Source organism: Eleginops maclovinus, chromosome 18, assembly GCF_036324505.1.
Source record: "Eleginops maclovinus isolate JMC-PN-2008 ecotype Puerto Natales chromosome 18, JC_Emac_rtc_rv5, whole genome shotgun sequence".
Classification (NCBI taxonomy): Eukaryota; Metazoa; Chordata; class Actinopteri; order Perciformes; family Eleginopidae; genus Eleginops; species Eleginops maclovinus.
This window is the reverse complement of record NC_086366.1, coordinates 4,246,954-4,265,086: the sequence shown is the minus strand read 5'-3', so window position 1 is coordinate 4,265,086 and position 18,133 is coordinate 4,246,954. Positions and strand designations below refer to the sequence as shown.

The 18,133-nt window shown below is 42.2% G+C and overlaps 1 protein-coding gene across 2 annotated transcripts in view; it reads right to left on the bottom strand.

The window, feature by feature from the left end:
* Positions 1-1,453: 1,453 nt before the first annotated feature.
* Positions 1,454-18,133, bottom strand: part of pid1 (phosphotyrosine interaction domain containing 1) — a 33,944-nt gene continuing 17,264 nt past the window's right edge. For both annotated transcript variants that reach the window (XM_063906199.1, XM_063906200.1), the window contains exon 3: positions 1,454-3,826. In XM_063906199.1, coding sequence (XP_063762269.1) covers positions 3,347-3,826 — 480 coding nt within the window. In that variant the 3' untranslated portion in view covers positions 1,454-3,346. The remainder of the gene's footprint in view (positions 3,827-18,133) is intronic.

The window sequence follows — 18,133 nt, the reverse complement described above, 5'->3', positions numbered from 1 at the left end:
TTGATTTCATATCTTTACATGTACCTTTTTATTATTCTGAAAGTCTACTTTTATTTTGCCTCTATTTTGCACTTTACCTTTGATGTTGGGATGAATAAAGGAGTTCTGATCTGATTAAAGTTCATGCAAATATTTAAGACAAGTCTGCCTCATGCATGTGCACAATTCAGCCCGTTTTAACCCCAAGAAGTCAAATGACGTCCCAACACAACATCTTCCCTCCTGCCATACTCAAGGTGATGTCTAATGAACATGAAAAGGCCTTTTTTCAAATCAAACCTTCAAAGCAGCAGGCTGTAGCCCGTGTTGCCAGAGGGAGGCAGTGTTTTCATTCGACGCACATTAACATTCTTCACAGCATCCATTTTGCCTCCCAATTCATAGCAGCTCTTAAGCTGCAAAATGATCGCCAGCCACAGAAGCAGAGAGCAGCCAGTTATCTTGTTTTTGATGTGGGCACTTTGAAGAGCTGAGGGCTGGCAGACGGGAGGCCGGAGAACAACAACACAATAAAAGAAGAGATCTGAAAGGACGGAGGAATGTGAAGAATGGGAGGCTCAAACCTCCTCCAGAGGACGGACAGAGGCAGTGTCACACTTAGAGGGTGAAATGAGCTGAGGTCTTATAAAGTTATGTTTATGAGTTTGTTCAGGGAAAGTGTGACCACCAGAGCAGAGGAGTGAATGTGGAACGCTCAACCCCACCTCCATGAGACGGAAAGAGAAGATTTTCTGATAGAACATCCCTTCTTAAAGATGCCCTGCTGTGCTTTTTGGGTTCTCCCTTTCCTGCAGTGTGTTTTGTGCTTGTAAATGGTCTGCAGAGGCTAAAATCCTGAAGTTCCCTCCAGAGGAAGTTTCTCTCCCAAACAGCCTGAAAAACCTCCATTGGACTCCTTTATTTACTTCCTGAACATAGTGACATCACTATCTAACACTCGCACTTCTATAGACAAGCACTCCAACAAATTGTACATGATAGGCTAAGGGGCGTGACATCTCTAAGTGGTTGACCAATCACAACAGAGCCAGCTGGCTAACCAATCAGAGCAGGTGCTGCAGCACAGACAGTATGAGAGCTTTTTGAACATCAAAGCATGGAGACATGTCCCAGTAGAGACACAAAATACAAATATGAACCTGAAAATGAGCAGAATATGTCCTCTTTAAAGCACACAAGACATCCCAGAACTGATTTCATACCTTGAATAGCTTCAGGGAAGAGGCATTCCAGTTTGCTACAACATGTGTTAACGTGGTTCTGCTTTACATCTGTCCTGGCACCCTGTCAGACCATCCTCTGGTTACCCGTCCTGCAACTGAACATGCTTTGTGTTTACCCTCCCACATGAACCCACAGCTGGGAATTCATATGTGAGAGTTCAAAGAATAATACACGCTGTTTGGTGCAGATGTGAGATCAGAGAGAAAACACCACGCCATTGTGCGCTCGGTTCTTGGTAAATACTTTATATGCAATTGTTTCTTGATCTTTGCAAACACTGTATATAAAACACTTAAGGTAACATTTTTCAAACATTTAAAGCGCGTCTGAGCTCTCAGACAGACATGACACAGTAATCTACAGCTTTATAAACATTCGCCCCCCCCCCCTCCTCTCTGGCCTGTCCATACACACCCCTCACCTTCACACACACACTTACACACACACAGCCACCGCGATCAGGCTCTCCACTTGAATTTCACAGTAGGTTTTATAACACTGTTTCTGTATCGTATGATGGTTTCTCAACAATTGCTTTTATTTATTTAAAATAGCTATCGACATTTATGCTGTAATATTTGGAAAGTGATACATTTGTATTTACAGAAGCTTATCGAGCAAGACTCAATTACAATGTGTGTGTATATGTATAATCGTATGTGTGTGTATATTTACGTGTGTGTGTGGACCAGAGCCACCTTTTCCTCTGATAGCGTCCAAAACAGTCCCGTTAGAAAAGAAGAGGAAGGGGCTCTCGTGGGTTTCTGCCCCGCGCTGGTGCTGCGTCGCAGGGCAGCAGAGGGACCCTTACTGTCCCGTACAGCGTGTCTGTGATAGCATGAGGACATTATGGGACACCGAGGTGACGGCGGGGGGCTCTCACAGCACGTTGGACTCGTCGTACATTCAGCACAGGCCATCAGTCGTTACGTTTGGACGGCTGTGTGTTTAGCGACCGGCACATTCAGACTCATTTCACACGAGATAAAAAGTAAGAAAACGTGGCGAACGGTCACAGTACCATGTCTTGATTTTTTTTTAAACGCATCAAAAATGGATGCTTGAGAAGTCTTCCAGGTAATCATTCGTATCCTCCCTCCCACCCCCTCTCTCTCTTCCAGACACAGAGATGCAAGCACTCACGTGTACATTCATATACACTAAGTACAGAAGCAGTTACACACAGAAAAATCGGTTGGCACACACACATACACACAAGGACCTGGGTAAGAGACCAAACTAATGTGAGAGGAAAGTGAGGCACATAATCTGACTTTTGGTATACTCAAAACAGAAGATGATTAAGGGAGTCAGGCCTTTGAGGACTTCTAAAATATACTGTCTCTAGCACCGATTTCCTTCAAGGTGCTGTACCCATACTCTGGATCTTTAAGTACCTATTAAATCGAGACAGCGGTAGAAGCTGTGGCTCCATCGTACCTGTGATTAAAAGCCATGCCAGCGAGAAATTTGGGGGTTGGTGCCATGATAGTTATAGTGCTTAAGGGCTTTCCTTTTCTTTCACATCCTCATTTGCTTTTACCGAGGTCGAAGGCATTGTAACAGAGATCAAACATTTAAAGAGTTTATGTGCTCCAATAGTCTCTTAAACTCTGGGGTTGGGACCTCGAAATAGGTCACACGCCTATTTTTGCAGAGGTCCCTACATGGCAAGAGTAGCAATAGATCTGGGGAAGGAGGAACAGGGACTAAAAGTTTGTTGTTGTTGTTTCCTAGGTGAGAAAGCTTAAGAACCACACACAGAGTCTCTGAGTGCAAGAGTAACAGTGGTTTGAGAATGTGGATGGAAACGTCGAGTGAATCTCTTGAGGGTGCTTGCAGCGGTCCTTAAAAGCCCTCCATTTGGTCTTCCAGGACCGTTTACTCAAAGTGGCAGCACTTTGCTATCCCTGTACGTAAATGTAGGTCTTTTGTAACTCCTGTACCTCCACCTTCCCTTTCCAAACGTAACTATCCTGGGCGTGTTGGTTCACAGGGTCGGTTGTTTTTGTTCCAAATTGATAAGAGAAAGAAACGGTAGGGGGGAGATGGAGAGAGAAGGTAATCTGTCCATCCTTCCACTCTGTGAGGATGGGCATCCGGAGATTGGGTGAGCTTTAGATCAACCGTCGTCCGGGGTCGAGTCTTCGGGGGAGGAAGAGTCCTCAGCGAAGTCGTCCGACGAGCCGCTCTTGTGGATGCGGCCGTCGCTGCGCATGCTGTGGAAAGTCTTGCGGAAAGCCTCCATCATCGAGTGCGCCAGCTTCTTGGCCTCCAGCTTGCTCTCGCACTCCACGGCGTGGCAGTCCATCTGGAAGGTGAGGTCGTCGTTGATCTCCCGGTAGATCCAGGCGAACACGTTGGGACTGACGCTGTGGTCCGCTGTGCAGTAGGCGATCCGCGCCACCTGGTAGGTGTCCATGGTTACCGAGGCCTCGCCGTGCCCGTCCAGGTGATGGAGACGCACCTGGAAGGGCCGGATCTCCAGCAGAGAGTTACACTGCTGCTGGCCGTGACGCTCCACCAGACCCACCACCGCTGACTCTGTGCAGCCGGACAGGAACTGAGTCCCAGAGATAGTCACCTTACCCAGGTAGGCCACCTGCAGGAAGACACAAACAGACACCATTAGACTTGTGTTTTGAACAACACCGTGTATAACAAACATGAATATGCAGCAAGAGATGATGACACCATTATCTTTTCAACTGCAGTTTTTCACAGGGCGAAAAATGAAAATAAACACGACTTCAAATCCAAAAACCCTTTCAAATCCTGAAAGTCTGCCTGCTCTCTGTCCCGGATGTTCTATAGAAGAGTTTTGTGACAAACGTACCAATAAATGACACAGATGAGGAGAGAAACAGATCAAATATATATTCAATATTCATCTAGGCCTATTTTAAAATGTTTGTGGCAGTGCTGATTCGCAAACAGACACAAAAACAAGTGTCTTAAGTGAAAAATGTGGGCATAATAATCCTAAAATGCCTTCTCATTATAACGAAATGCCTCTTCAATAATAGAAAAAATGCCTCTTCAATAATATAGAAATGCATATAAAGTGTTAATTTATAAAAATACATCAATAAATAATAAATGAAGCCTGCGGGCGCCAGGTCATCATTAGTCAAGAAAATAAATATTGTATAATTAGAACTATCTGTTCTGATCAAGAGTAGAAAGGCAATTATCAATCTATAAACTCCAGCAAAGTTTTAAAATGCATCTTCAAATATATAAATCAATAGTTCTTCACCTCTTTGAAGCCCAAGAGCAATAATCTAGTCACATCCTGATTGGTCAAGAGAGGAAATGCACCACGTTGTGCAACAGGTGATTTGAAAAAAATATATAATCAATTGTGACGTCCAGTCAAAAAGAAAGGACAGACATTTGCACAGAAGGGGACAACATCGTTTAGTATCAGCTGACTGACAGAAACGTACAAATTGAAAACAACAGTGGGCCGGGTTTAGAACCCTGGGGAACACCACAATTAAATCAACATTCATATATTCAATAATGGGGACTTGGCCTCGACATTTTACTTTCTATAGAAATCAAAACTTAGACGGTTATGCCAAATACAGATGTCTGCATCAAGACACTACAGATGTTGAGTCACTGCTGTGATACGTTGGAACTGTTATCCAGGTTAAAGATGGTCTGAACCATTCCCAAAAAGATCTTTATGTTAATCAAGAGTGGACCTATTTCCTTTTCACCTCTGGAGGTAATTGGTTCCATGTTAATGAACATCTTGAGGTTAATTAACCTAAAAAGAAAGAGTGCATTAAGTCTCTCTGCCGTAGCGATGAGAGGCTTTTCTAATTGTCTGTGGTGACTAAAGGGTGTGTGTGGGCTCTTTCACAAAGAGAAAACACAGAGTTGAGCTGCAACAAGACCCCTGGGGAACACCACAATTAAATCAACATAATAATGGGGACTTGGCCTCTATATCTCAGTATCTATAGAAATCAAACTAGGACAGTTTTGCCAAATACAGATGTCTTCATTTTCAGATTTTACATCAAGATACTACAGACGTCGAGTCACTGCTGTGAGGCGTTGCAACTGTTATCCAGGTTAAAGATGGTCCAAACTATTGCCCAAAAGGTATTTATGTTAATCAAGAGTGGACCTATTTCCTTTTCACCTCTGGAGGTAATTAGTTCCATGTTAAGACTAAAATCCCTGTGTTCGCTCCAGAGGGAGTTCCTCTTCCATACCCCAAAAGTAACGGAAAGTAATCTTGTCTCACAAAGAGAAAACACAGAGTTGAGCTGCAACAAGGACCAGTGAATACCGTAGTAATGACACCGCATACCAGGAGAGCTGATAGACTGAGGACATGGAGCGAGTTAAGAAGGGAACAAAGCCGGAGTTTTCTAAAAGGGAGCGTGGCCAAATCGAGGGCAGTCCAGGGATAATGGCTGACTTGTGCTCTTTCTCTGCATGGTGTTCTTTATAGCTTTATAAAAATACACAGAGGAGGAGCCTGCTACGAGTCAAACACTCAGAGCGCTTTCACTCCTGTCTGTGTTTATACTGGAGCAAGGGAATACTCCTCACTCTTCAAGAGTTCCTTACATGCACACATGGCTGCAGATAACATGAGTGCGATGATGAGTGTGAACAATAAAAGGAGAGATGTGTATCGTATGGAACATTTATGGAAGGTTTGACTTGCATTCATGGCTCAATGCACATCTGTGAATGTCAAGCCAGGCCGTGGTTTCGATAACATTATTCCCTTTGGAAATGTGTGTAACCATAAGTCTTATGCCTTTATAACATAACAAAAGCAGAGGTTCACCAAGCATATCAAAAGATATAGAGCCCCAGAAAATGATACAAAGCAGAGGCATTGGTCCTGCTTTATTCAACATTGAACAGACTTCTTCTCCTCTTTCACAAGTTTTGTATAGTCTGCAACCGTCAAGTGTACCTGCCCTCATTCTCCACTATGATTTTCCCTTAATGGGATCTTTCACAGTCAGCTAGCCACCCAGATCAGCCTCTCTTTGAGACAGGAGATGTAACATTTACCATTAAGTTCCAAGAGAACATGTCTCTGGTAAGGATTCACTCAAATGGCCAAATATTTACTTAAATCATGCAGTCTTTGTAAAGCTAAGCAAACAAAAGTTCCTTATCAAAACACCCAAACCTTAGAGAGACCATATTATGCTTTTTGTTTTTTGGGGGGTGGTTTTCTCCCTCACCTGTAGTGTGTTAGTTAAGTTTTGGTGCATGTAAATGGTCTGCAAAGGCTAAAATCCCTGTGCTCCCTCCAGAGGGATTTCCTCTCACCCCAAAAGTAACGGAGAGTAATCATGTTACTTTGATACTCAGATTAGTTTACCTTTCTTAACAGGTAATCAAACGGATAACTTTTATTCCCTTTGATAACTGGACTTAAACCATAATGTACATTCTATATTTATTCTATTGAATATTCCACAACTTTCAGACTTATTGAACATACAATATCCTGCTGTCTGTCTGTCTGTCTGTCTGTCTGTCTGTCTGTCTGTCTGTCTGTCTGTCTGTCTGTCTGTCTGTCTGTCTGTCTGTCTGTCTGTCTGTCTGTCTGTCTGTCTGTCTGTCTGTCTGTCTGGCCTCTATATCTCAGTATCTATAGAAATCAAACTAGGACAGTTTTGCCAAATACAGATGTCTTCATTTTCAGATTTTACATCAAGATACTACAGACGTCGAGTCACTGCTGTGAGACATTGCAACTGTTATCCAGGTTAAAGATGGTCCAAAGTATTGCCCAAAAGGTATTTATGTTAATCAAGAGTGGACCTATTTCCTTTTCACCTCTGGAGGTAATTAGTTCCATGTTAAGACTAAAATCCCTGTGTTCGCTCCAGACGGAGTTCCTCTTCCATACCCCAAAATTAACAGAAAGTAATCTCGTTACTTTTATACTCAGAGTATTTTACATTTTTAAACAGGTAACTAAACGGATTACATTTATAAAGTAACCCCCCGAAACCCTGAAGCTACCCCTAGGGTAGATTAGCCCCTGAAAGCCCCTGATTGCAGCGCAGCACGACGTTGATTCGCAGTACGAGATCGAGAAAGAGAAAGCAGCTGCCTCATCACGCATGGTTTTCATTAGCGCTGACCACAGGGGTGGGACATGCTCCCGATCCATCATCCAGCCGAGCACCGCAGGTCTGCAGGAGCAGCCTGGAGGCAGGGCGGTTTGTAGTCGACCACACTGACACCCTCAGCCGAGCAGCGGTCAGTCACCCAGCCAGCCAACACATCCAAAGCCCGCGCCAAGATCCATCAAGCATCCACAGCGCTGTGTTTGTGTGTCAGACAGCAATAAAGAGTCATTGTGCACTTCTCTTCTCCGCCTCTCCTATTTTGATATTGAGTTTCTTGTTTAAACTGCGATCGTTTTCTACTGATTTCTTGCTTCCTTGTTGAACGCTTCGCCAGGTTTTATTCTCTTACAGCGTCTGGGAGCAGGCCAAAAAGACAGTTAATGCTTTTCTCTCTAAAGCTATATATGTCTGCTGTACTGTCTCTGGTGTGGAAATGGTCCAGCTAATGTGGCTGATTGAATAACGTTGGGAGAAAGAGCCAAGAGGAAGAGTTGCAGCAGCTTTATATCCTGACTGAATTCAGTGGGATGTTGCCTTGTCTTTCCAAGGGAAATATTAGCTTTTTCCTAAACCGATGATTACTGAGGTATCCTTTTCAGATAAGGGGGTTTTAAGTTTGCATTAATCACAGAGAAAATTTCCAAAGGAAGTGTCAAGGAAGGAAACATTGAATAACGGAAGAAGCGTAGTAGAGATAAGGAAAAAGAAAGAAGACAGTAAGGGGAGAAAACTCTTCAAACTCTTTATAAAGGAGGTGAAAGAGCCAACCATTAAAGAGTAAAACACACTTATCTGAGTTAGCCAGTTTCGGCTACATTTTTTAGATATCTTTCCAAGTTTGAAGTTATGAAACAAGGAAAAAATGAAGTAAAATGTGGTGTGTGAGCAGATGAGAGGAGTGTGTGAGGTGAAGAGGTCACCAGACAGAGCAAACATTCCGGGTTTGTTTCCTCAAAGTCCAAAACAAACCTGCAGCTGAAGAGGAAATTGTTTCATTGCTCGAGCAGAGAGACAGATGGAAATAAAAGACAAGCGGATAAAAATGGTCATAAGGTTGTGTGTCCAAAATCAAAAAATCTAACACAAACACCAATAAAAAGTCTGGATTTGGCAGATTTTTCTGTACTTGACCCAGACATTTGAGCAATGTTTTGCTTGGTATTAATCTGTGGTCTGCAGGTGAACAAGGTGAACGTTTGAGTACTAACACAGCTGCACCTCATGTAAAACTGAATGTGTAGTTTATACGATTTGACTGCTGATTAATGGCATGGGACAGAAGAGAAATTGAACTTTTTTGACAAATAAGCCCAGGTTTTATTTCCATCACTCCAGAAATGCACGTTTAATTGTATTCACGGTTGTCATGTGTAAATGCCAATTAATTGTCAATCAAGGAAGTCAAGAAAAATGTAACACACAGGGTGGAATAAAAAGCCCTTCCTTTTAAAGAATATGAATCTGATTTGTCCTGAATTCTCAACAAAAAAAAAAGAGAGAGAGGGTTTAAATGCAAAACAGATTTGGACATAAAAAAATAATCAGGGGATATTTTAAATGACCAAAGAACACACATGGAAACAGTAAATACTTTACTATGTAAAAACAAAACTTCTAGTCTCAGCCAAACACTTTAGAAACACTGTTTGAAGTCAGATTATTTGGCGGACAACACATGTAAAATGGCCAAACCGATGCATAATAAGAAATCTGTATAAAACTGAGTAGAAAATCACCATAACAGCCAGAACTGAATCTCGTTTTGATTTGTGTGCAAACAGTATACAGAAATAAGAAGTGGACTGTCACATTAAACCTTAAAGAATTTAAGAGGAAGTAAATATGAGGAGTCAAAGCAGCTGCATTAAATGCCAACAGAGGCCCCGGTGGCTCTGCGCTGTAGCTGCACAACATATCATTATTTATGATCAACCAGATGTCATATTGCATGATAAGCACATTCCAGAGGACCGTGACGTTGCAATCAGGGGTCTTTTTGTAGTGAGGTGAAGAAAACTGCACGTTAAATGTAACAACTGTTCTTTTTTTCTGTTCAGTTTAATATAGGAAATAATTGTATTTTCTGAAACTCAACTTTTCCTGAAAGCAGCAGACAATCCAAACTTACTTTAACATCTGTTCACTCTTGCAAATTCAACGTCATTCATCAGTTCTTCGCATCGTGAAGAAGCACAGTCTGCCTGTTGGTAAGCTACACTGTGTGTGTGTGTGTGTGTGTGTGTGTGTGTGTGTGTGTGTGTGTGTGTGTGTGTGTGTGTGTGTGTGTGTGTGTGTGTGTGTGCCATAAAAGTGTGTGAGTTCATCAGGACAGTTTCCAAATGTACAAATCATTCGTTTTTAATTGGAACAATGTTTAAAGACAATGACTGAGATTTACCACAAAGAAAATAGTCCAAAGGGGGCGTTTCAGGAGGGTGGGGGGGGCACAAAAACCTATATAACACACTAGAGGAAAGGGAGGGGGTGGAAGCATAATAGGGCCCCTTTAAATAAAACATGTGACTTCTTCCACCTCTGCTGGAGGTGCTGAAATGAGCTACATACAGACACCTGCATGAGTGAGTGCACACCACTCTACACATCAAGCAAAAATTGGTACATGCATCCCATAGCCAGACACATCTGCTGCTCACCAGTCGGCTTCGTGCCGACAAATCAGGGGGCTTAAATCCTTCCAGAGATCTGCAGCGTCCTCCCCTTTGTTTCAACTTTCCATGTGTTTCTCCTCTTCCTCTTCCAACTCTCAAACTCCGTTGCCTCTGCCCTGTACTCTGTCCTTCCTATACCTTCTCCTGCTTCTCTCTCCACCCCCACATCCTCACGTATCCCCCTTTCATACCGCCAAACTGAAAATATTGACTCCATATGAAGCAATACAGAGACTGAAATAAAGATCAGTTACAGGGACGGTGGCCTTGGGGGCTCAAAAGGAAGGAATGCTTCAAAACACTGACAGAAAAACAGACGGGAGGAAGAGATATTGTGAAATTTGAATCTGCACTGGATTTCTGCTGCGGACAGGAAGCTACAAGTGTATATACCTGCTGCTCAGAAAAAAACAAGAGAAATGGAACGAGTGATGTGAGACAGAGAGGGGAGGAGTATGGATAAACATTTGCATGTGTGGCGAGACATGTGGACACCATTACTGACTGAGGATATTGTTCTATTCTATTCTAGGCAGCCTTGCTTGTCTGCGTGTACTGTAAGAAATACAACGAAACGCTTGTTTTCCTTTCTAGTCATTAAGAGGATTCTCACACATATTAACACATTGCATAAATAAATTGTTCTGTTCTGCCTTACCTGACAGCTCCTGTACTATCTTTTCTATATAGCATGAAAGACTGTTTTCAAGTCAATCACGTGAGCACGTTTATCCAGATAATGGATATTTGTCACCATCATCTTCCCATGGGTTGAACAGATCATCACACACACCTACGCAACTTATTTGTAGACGTTGTTGTGTTAAATAAAAATTGGCCCGTCAATAGTGTTTTATTTGTCAGATAGCTCATAGATTTTTTATCTTCACGGTCAACTGTATATCTTCTAACCTCTAATGCCGATCAATTTCCATTTGTATTTTGAGATGTTCATTTTAGAATTGTTTATTTCTAGTCTTTTGAATTTGTTACTTGTTTATTTTATGCTGCTGCAATGAAAAAAAAATCCCAATTTGGGATCAATAAAAGTACATATGATATAGAGTCATACTCAATTCTGATTGGTCAATTTGGACAGTTCAGAGGGCTTTTAATTCTCGCTAACCGACTGTTGCTAGGAAGAACCGAATCAAGGGACTATGTGCTGTCATATCAATCCGCAGAAAGAAGTCCGGTCCATTTAAAGACAACTGGGGACAACAAACATTAGTTCTCATCTATCAGAAAACAGGATGGATTACTTTTTAAATATTATGTTTTATATTTGTGGAGAGCACAAAACTTCAGCAGAAGACAGACAGGAAGTAAACACTAATAGATACAAAACCTCGATCAGTTACGTTTCTGTCGTGGCAATTCCAGATCTTGGTACGCGGTGGAACGGACAATTTAAAATCAATATCGTGAGACAAGTCGTTGCTTTATAGTCCTGTTCCCGCCTCGCTTCACATAATCCCTTACAGTCGGTTGAGTCACTGCTTCTCAATTGATCCGTTTATGTAGAAAATCATCGGGAGGGGGGGGGGGGGGGTTGTTGACTACATGCTGACTTATTGTGGTTTCTCTGTGCGTGTCAACAACACTGTTAAATACTGTTCATCATATAAAACATTTTCAATAAAGTCCAGAAGTTCTGCTAACTTTGCCACCACTGTTTTGAAAAACCTGGCAGAAACAAAGCATTGTTGTTTAATGATAAAGGACTCAAACACATTTTAACATTTAACTTTTCTGTCGATGACTCACTGGATGCAAACGCAACAATGTCCGACAGACCACAATTATGTCCCGACAAAAGGAGAAACAGACGGACATGCAGAGACAAAAAGAAACGTATTGTTGTAAACAGAGAGCAAAGCTAAGTGAACTCAAAGAAAATGAGGGATCCGCAGAGGGGAGACCGGGAAAACATCCGCAGCCCGGCACAGAGAGACAGGAACCTCCTGGTCCTCTCACACACAGCACACACACTGTCTGTGTGTGTTTGTACTTGTGTGTAAGCTCACAGGCATGCATGTGTGTGTGTGTGTGTGAAAGAGGTGCAGAGCTCGGGCAGCTGTTGCTTCTGGAGCCACAGCTGGTTGGGTTATCAGCAGAGAAAGCAGCAGAGGGGATGAGAGGGAAAAAAAGGGGGGAGGAGGAAGAGAGAGACTTCACTGAGGAGATACCTGTCCCAGCAGAGAGGCTCTGGGAACATGGAGGAAGAGGAAGAAGAAGAAGAAGAAGAAGAGTATGAGATGACAGGAAGTAGGACTGAGAGAGGAACAATCAGTCAGTTGTTGAGGGCAGAAGTGTGGTGCTGTTGGATCGGATCTGGGAAAAAGGCTTTAATGTTAACGTACGAAAAGAACCGTTACGTAGTTTCAGCATGCGGCTCTTTCCCAGAGTCTGAGGACAGCGGTGGTTTCCAGTGGGCTGTTACAAAACAAACAGCTTCAATCTGTTTTTGTTGTTTTACCCCCCATTGTTTGCATTTTATTTCCAACCAGTAAGAGTTTGAGTTCTTCTCCAAATGGCAGGAGATGAGATGTCAGGGTTGAAAATTATTTTTCCTTCATGCCTCAATGGCGGAGTATTTGGAAACACATGAGACTTATCTGGCAGGAGTGACCTGAGGGTGTGAGCCAAAAGTAAGAAAAATAAATGATATTATCAGTTTCCAAAAGGAAGCTTTAACTACAAGTCATCCTCTTAAGAAAGAAGACCCTTTTTTATTCATACTAGAGTCAGCTATGCCTGCAACTAAAGATTAACAACTCACAATTCTGCCAAAAAAACATCCTCAAATGTCTTATTTTATCTCAAAAGTGTTTCAGTGAACAGTCAAAGAGGAAAAAGAAACCGATAACTCTTACATTTAAGAAGCTGAAAACAGATCATTCTAAACTTTTTTGGCTTAAAAATTCCAAAGATTTAACAGATTATTAAAGAATCTTTAAAAATGTTGCAGCTATAGCAGCCTCATTCATATTCCAAGGAGAGCCGAGACAAGAAGACTGATCCCACTCTCATGTTTGTACAGTAAATATGGACTTACAGCCAGCAGTTAGGTTAGCTTATCTTAGCACAAAGACTGGAAACAGGGGTAAACAGGCCCGTGGCTCTCAAGGCCCTGAGATTCAATATTAACTTTGTTGCCACACAGAGGGGGAAATGTGTCTTGGGTGGTTGCCCCATGTTGTAGCCATAAAAAAGACCACCATTGCACATACCAAACAACAAAAAGGTGGTAAAACTGGCAAACAGAGTGAGCAAACACATAAACTGCAGTAATAACAGCGAGAAAAAGTCCCCTCTTTACCTCTAAAGACTCCTCACATAAAAACACCTCTTCTGGCGTTTTATCGGACACACAGGGATCATTTTTACATCCATTTCATTTACTTGAAAAAAGGTAGGTTTCTACGCCAAGGGTTTAGAAAAAACAAAAAAAATGTGAGATCTTAAAGAGGACATGTGTTCATTTCAGGTAAGCTGGCCGGCTCTGTTGTGATTGGTCAACCACTTAGAGATGTCCTGCCCCTTAGCCTATCACGCACAATGTGTTGGAGTTCTAGCCAATAGAAGGGCGAGTGTTAGAGATACAGATGACACTATGCTACAGAAGTAAACAAAGGAGTCAAATGGAGGTGTTTCAGGCCTGGGGGGTGGGGGGGGGGGGGGTGTTACATGCATAGAAACTTATATAACAAACTACAGGAAGGGGAAAAAACCCTTAAAAAGCATGATGTGGCCCCTTTAAAATGCCATTTCACTGAGGACGATAGTAAAACCTGATGTTTACAAAGATACCTGTGTAGGTGTGGACTTGGTCTGATTGTGTATATAATTCCACATCATAATGAGCTTATTTTACTTCCTAATAATTATAATAATCCGTACAGAATTGGCCCCCAGAAACATGGCGTTGTCTATTCACCTAATACCACAACACCGGGATAAAGACGGGTCCTGAGCCCGATATAAAAATGTTCCAGCATGTTCTATAGATAAAACACACAACCCTCCCACAGTCAGAGAGGGAGGTTACCCTTGGAGTTCTCCCCCAGAAGGCCCCTCACGTCTGGATCCCCCCACAGGACTGGGAATCCACTGCTTGGGAACGCAGCATTCCTGAAGAGGTTGTTAACATTCCTCTAAACGTATTGAATCAGCACCGTGCAGCTGGCTCCACTTGCCACGGCATGCAAAGATGGATGAGGGTTTTTGTTTCTGTGTGTGTGTGTGTGTGTGTGTGTGTTTGCGTGTTTTTGTTGCGCGGTGGGAAGACGATGCTCAGTGTGTGTGTGTGTGTGTGTTTGGGTACAGAGTCTGAGTGTTTGTATGTAAGACAGGAGTACCTCAGTGTATATGAAAGAAGCTTTCACATTACCAACTCCTTCCATACATATGGTTAGATTCTCCACACTCGTCTGACGGCAGTAAAATGTGTCTTAGCTTAAACTTTACTCACACTGCTGGGGTTTTCAATTCCTGCCCACAAAATATGTCTCAGCCACACACATTGGCAATGCAAAATGGGTAATAGCGACCTTTCCATCCATACTGACACATGCTAAGGTCAATATAGTGTAACTACTGTACAGGAGCACTGCAGGATCAGCCTACAGGGCATGTTGGGGTTCACCTAGTCCAGATTTCTGCACAGAGAGAGTCTTGTGCAACACAGATGTAAAGCACACACACTCACAGCAGACGTCATATGTTTATCAGGCCATCGTGAGTCTTCACACACCCTGGTATACATGAAACATTTGAGTGGAAACATGCAGAGAAAAATTCCCCCTGGCAAACCAAATACGTTGAGTGACACAGAGACAAAGATGAAGACTAAACTTCTGCTCCAGAGCGTCTCGTCTTTTATCTGGGAAGAGTCAAACAGGCTGTCTGAAAAAGTCCTGAACTGCTGCCAGTCTGGCTCCACTTCTGAAGAGTAACACCACTTAAACTGAACCTGAATCCAGACCCAGCCTTTCAACACCTCTCCTTAATTTAGATGCTCCCAGTTTCTACTAACTTCTTTCCGACTCCAGAGTGGTGCGGGAATCCTAAGGAGTCCCAAAACCTTGAAAGGAGTTAGCATTTTAGCACGTTCGGGAGTGTGTGGAAGTGTTTTTGTTATAAGCCTGAAATAGGATCTGTGGTTAGCACAAGCTCAGTAGAACAAGCTTCTGTTGACATCAAATATGTCACTAAATACCCCAAAGTGTCTTAAAAACACTCGTTGCTACCAAATGTCTAAATGAGACGACTAAACGACATCACGCTGAACATTAGCCGCCTTTAGCTTAGCGGAGGTGACGTGGAGTCATCTGACCATGCTGTAGTTTGTTTATACCTTAACGTTTATATCTGGAGACTGCATTAAGCTTCACAAAGTCACAAGTGGGGTTAATATGTGGAGATTATCCTGCTGAACAAAAAAAGCATTGTTTACTGTGTTTGCCACTGTTCTTATTTGCTGCAATAATCCAAAATCCAACAGAAAAATCCCATTGCTTTTGTCGAGGGAGCCGCTGCGATGCTAAATTCCGAGTCAGCTTACAAAAATACTTCATCCCTGCACCACTCTACAGTTTTCAAAGCCTGACGCCGACTTGTGTGACGTCCCCTAAGGCTATTTATCAGGGTTTTTTTACATATACTGTACAGTAATTCAGTCCAAGCCCTTTAAACCCACTGGATAGTGTAGAGAGTTCTCCTTTAGCACAGAGGAAGAAGCAAGCTACCAATGGTGACACGCATGTCAACAAAGCAGGCCTTTCTTAATTTATAAAACACAGATACAAAGGCTCTAACACACACACACACACACACACACACACACACACACACACACACACACACACACACACACACACACACACACACACACACACTCACACACACACAAGCAGCAGGGAGGCGGGTCATCATGTGATGGTGGTCACTGCAGGAGAAGCGACGGTACATTCGGCTCTCCGACTGACGACAGAATAGCAAACACAGCGAGACAAACAGCCTCTCTGCTGACAGATCAGATAAAGACGAGTTGGTGTGATTGACGTCAGGGGGGGAAGAATCACACACTGTGCACTGGTTTAGTTTCACTGTACGCGAGTGAAACAATGGGGAGCAGAAGCACAAGACCCACTGCTCTGCTCACATGCTCAATACCAGGACCCTGAGACTGGTCAGTGAAACAATGGAAAACCACTTTTAAAACCCTAACCCTAAAACATATTTAAATAAAGAAACATAACTTGTGATATTTCAGTGAGACGTCATTCACAATTTTAAGTGTGTAAACTAGATTCAGTTTTTGAACGATTTATTTATTTCTCTTCTTGTTTTTGCACTGTCCCTTTACTGCTCTTACACTGCTCATTTCCACTTTTTTTGTGGGACTAATAAGACATTATGTTACCCTTTCTTAAGGTATTTAATAACACAAATGCATTAACAAATGTGATCTTTCTGTACTCTATAGTTATATCTTAAGATTTGGAGAAAGTTGTTCAATCACCTCATGTACCTCTGGGTTTTTATTTCTTGCATGGGATATTAAAGAAAATGACAATCAAGAAAGAAACAAGGACATTTTAGGATTTTTGCTTTAAGACACAAAACAAGTTATTTGAGATTTCAAAACAGTAATACAATCTGATAATTGACAGTTTTGTAGCTCCTGTAGCATTTTTTGGGGGGATTTTCTTGTGAATTATGGGCTATAAGGTTCCACTGTCTCACCACCAGGCTGCTACAAATGTGAGGTGGACGTGAATCAGACACTCATGTGCTCTTCTACTGTATGCATGCAAGGTTTGAATGCATAGTCTGCAGGAAAAAGCATGCATTTATAAATGTCATTTGTATAGGCAGAGATACAGCTTGACAGAAATATGACTCTGAAGAGACAAGAGCAGAGACAAAGACTTGCGTGAATGCGTATTTGTCCTATCCTGTGTTTAATCTTGATCATTTCAACAGCTACATTTCCCTACTGGAGTTATTTTAGTTTGTCTTCTCTTAATCTTTATTTGTGACGGACAGCATGTCCAAAAAGGTCTTTCTTTTTTACTCTGGGAAGTAGACTCTTGGTAACACACCAAATTAAAACGCAATAAAATGCCAAAAGGGTCGAATGTAATTCCACAAATTGTCATGAGATGTCTGACTATGGAGCTCCCGTGGCTGTGAAGAGCATTGAAGACGTTTTCTGAATGGATCGGGAGTGGACTGCTTGGACAGCAGCGGGCCAGGCGAGGGCAAATAGAGGTGGCCTTTCATCCTCACTAGCTGTTAGCTTTGGCAGAGACACAGCAGCCTTCAGCCTTCCTGCCCGAGCTGAGAGCACAACCGGGGGCTGGGAGAGGACGCAGCGCAGGAAAAGGAGTGTGAGAAGTGGAAGAGAGGGGCTATAAAATACCAGGATAATGAATGGTATCATATTGTATGGTAACATATAAAAGCCAAGCAGACAGAAGGGCAAAAAAAGACCCATTGTTTCCTTCAATTCCACTAAAGTCTACTTTAACCACTCCGGTCACTTTTCACTCACTGTGGAAACAGCCCAATTGTGGCTAGAAGAAAAAGGGTATTCAAGAATCCATTTTGTTAAGAACAACACTATGAAATTGCCTTGGATTTAAAAGGGAAGAAAATGCATTTCTTTGATAACTCATTTTAAGAAAAATTTAACAAATGTTTCTAAATTCCTACAAGTATTGGGCAACATTTGGCACAACATGCTATTTTGATAATGATAAGTTGATAAGTTATATTGAATAGTTCTAGTTGTGGCCCTTATTCTGACAAAGTGATTTCCTCATACTGTGTTTATGAATGTACCATACACACAAAAGCTAATTTCTCATTTGTGTACTTGGCAATAAACCTGTTTCTGATTCTGATATCAAACTATTAACAAAGTCAAGTCTATTTTTTCGTCATGTGACTTTCAGTCTAAGCCGAGTCTTTCATGGTGAACTTAGTGCATGTTGTTGCTGCAAACTGTATATTTCTGGCATATTTTTTAAATCAGGCATGTAGAAAACAAGGTATCATAGCAAATAAAAGCCAAGCAGGAAGAAGGGGCAAATAAGACCTCCT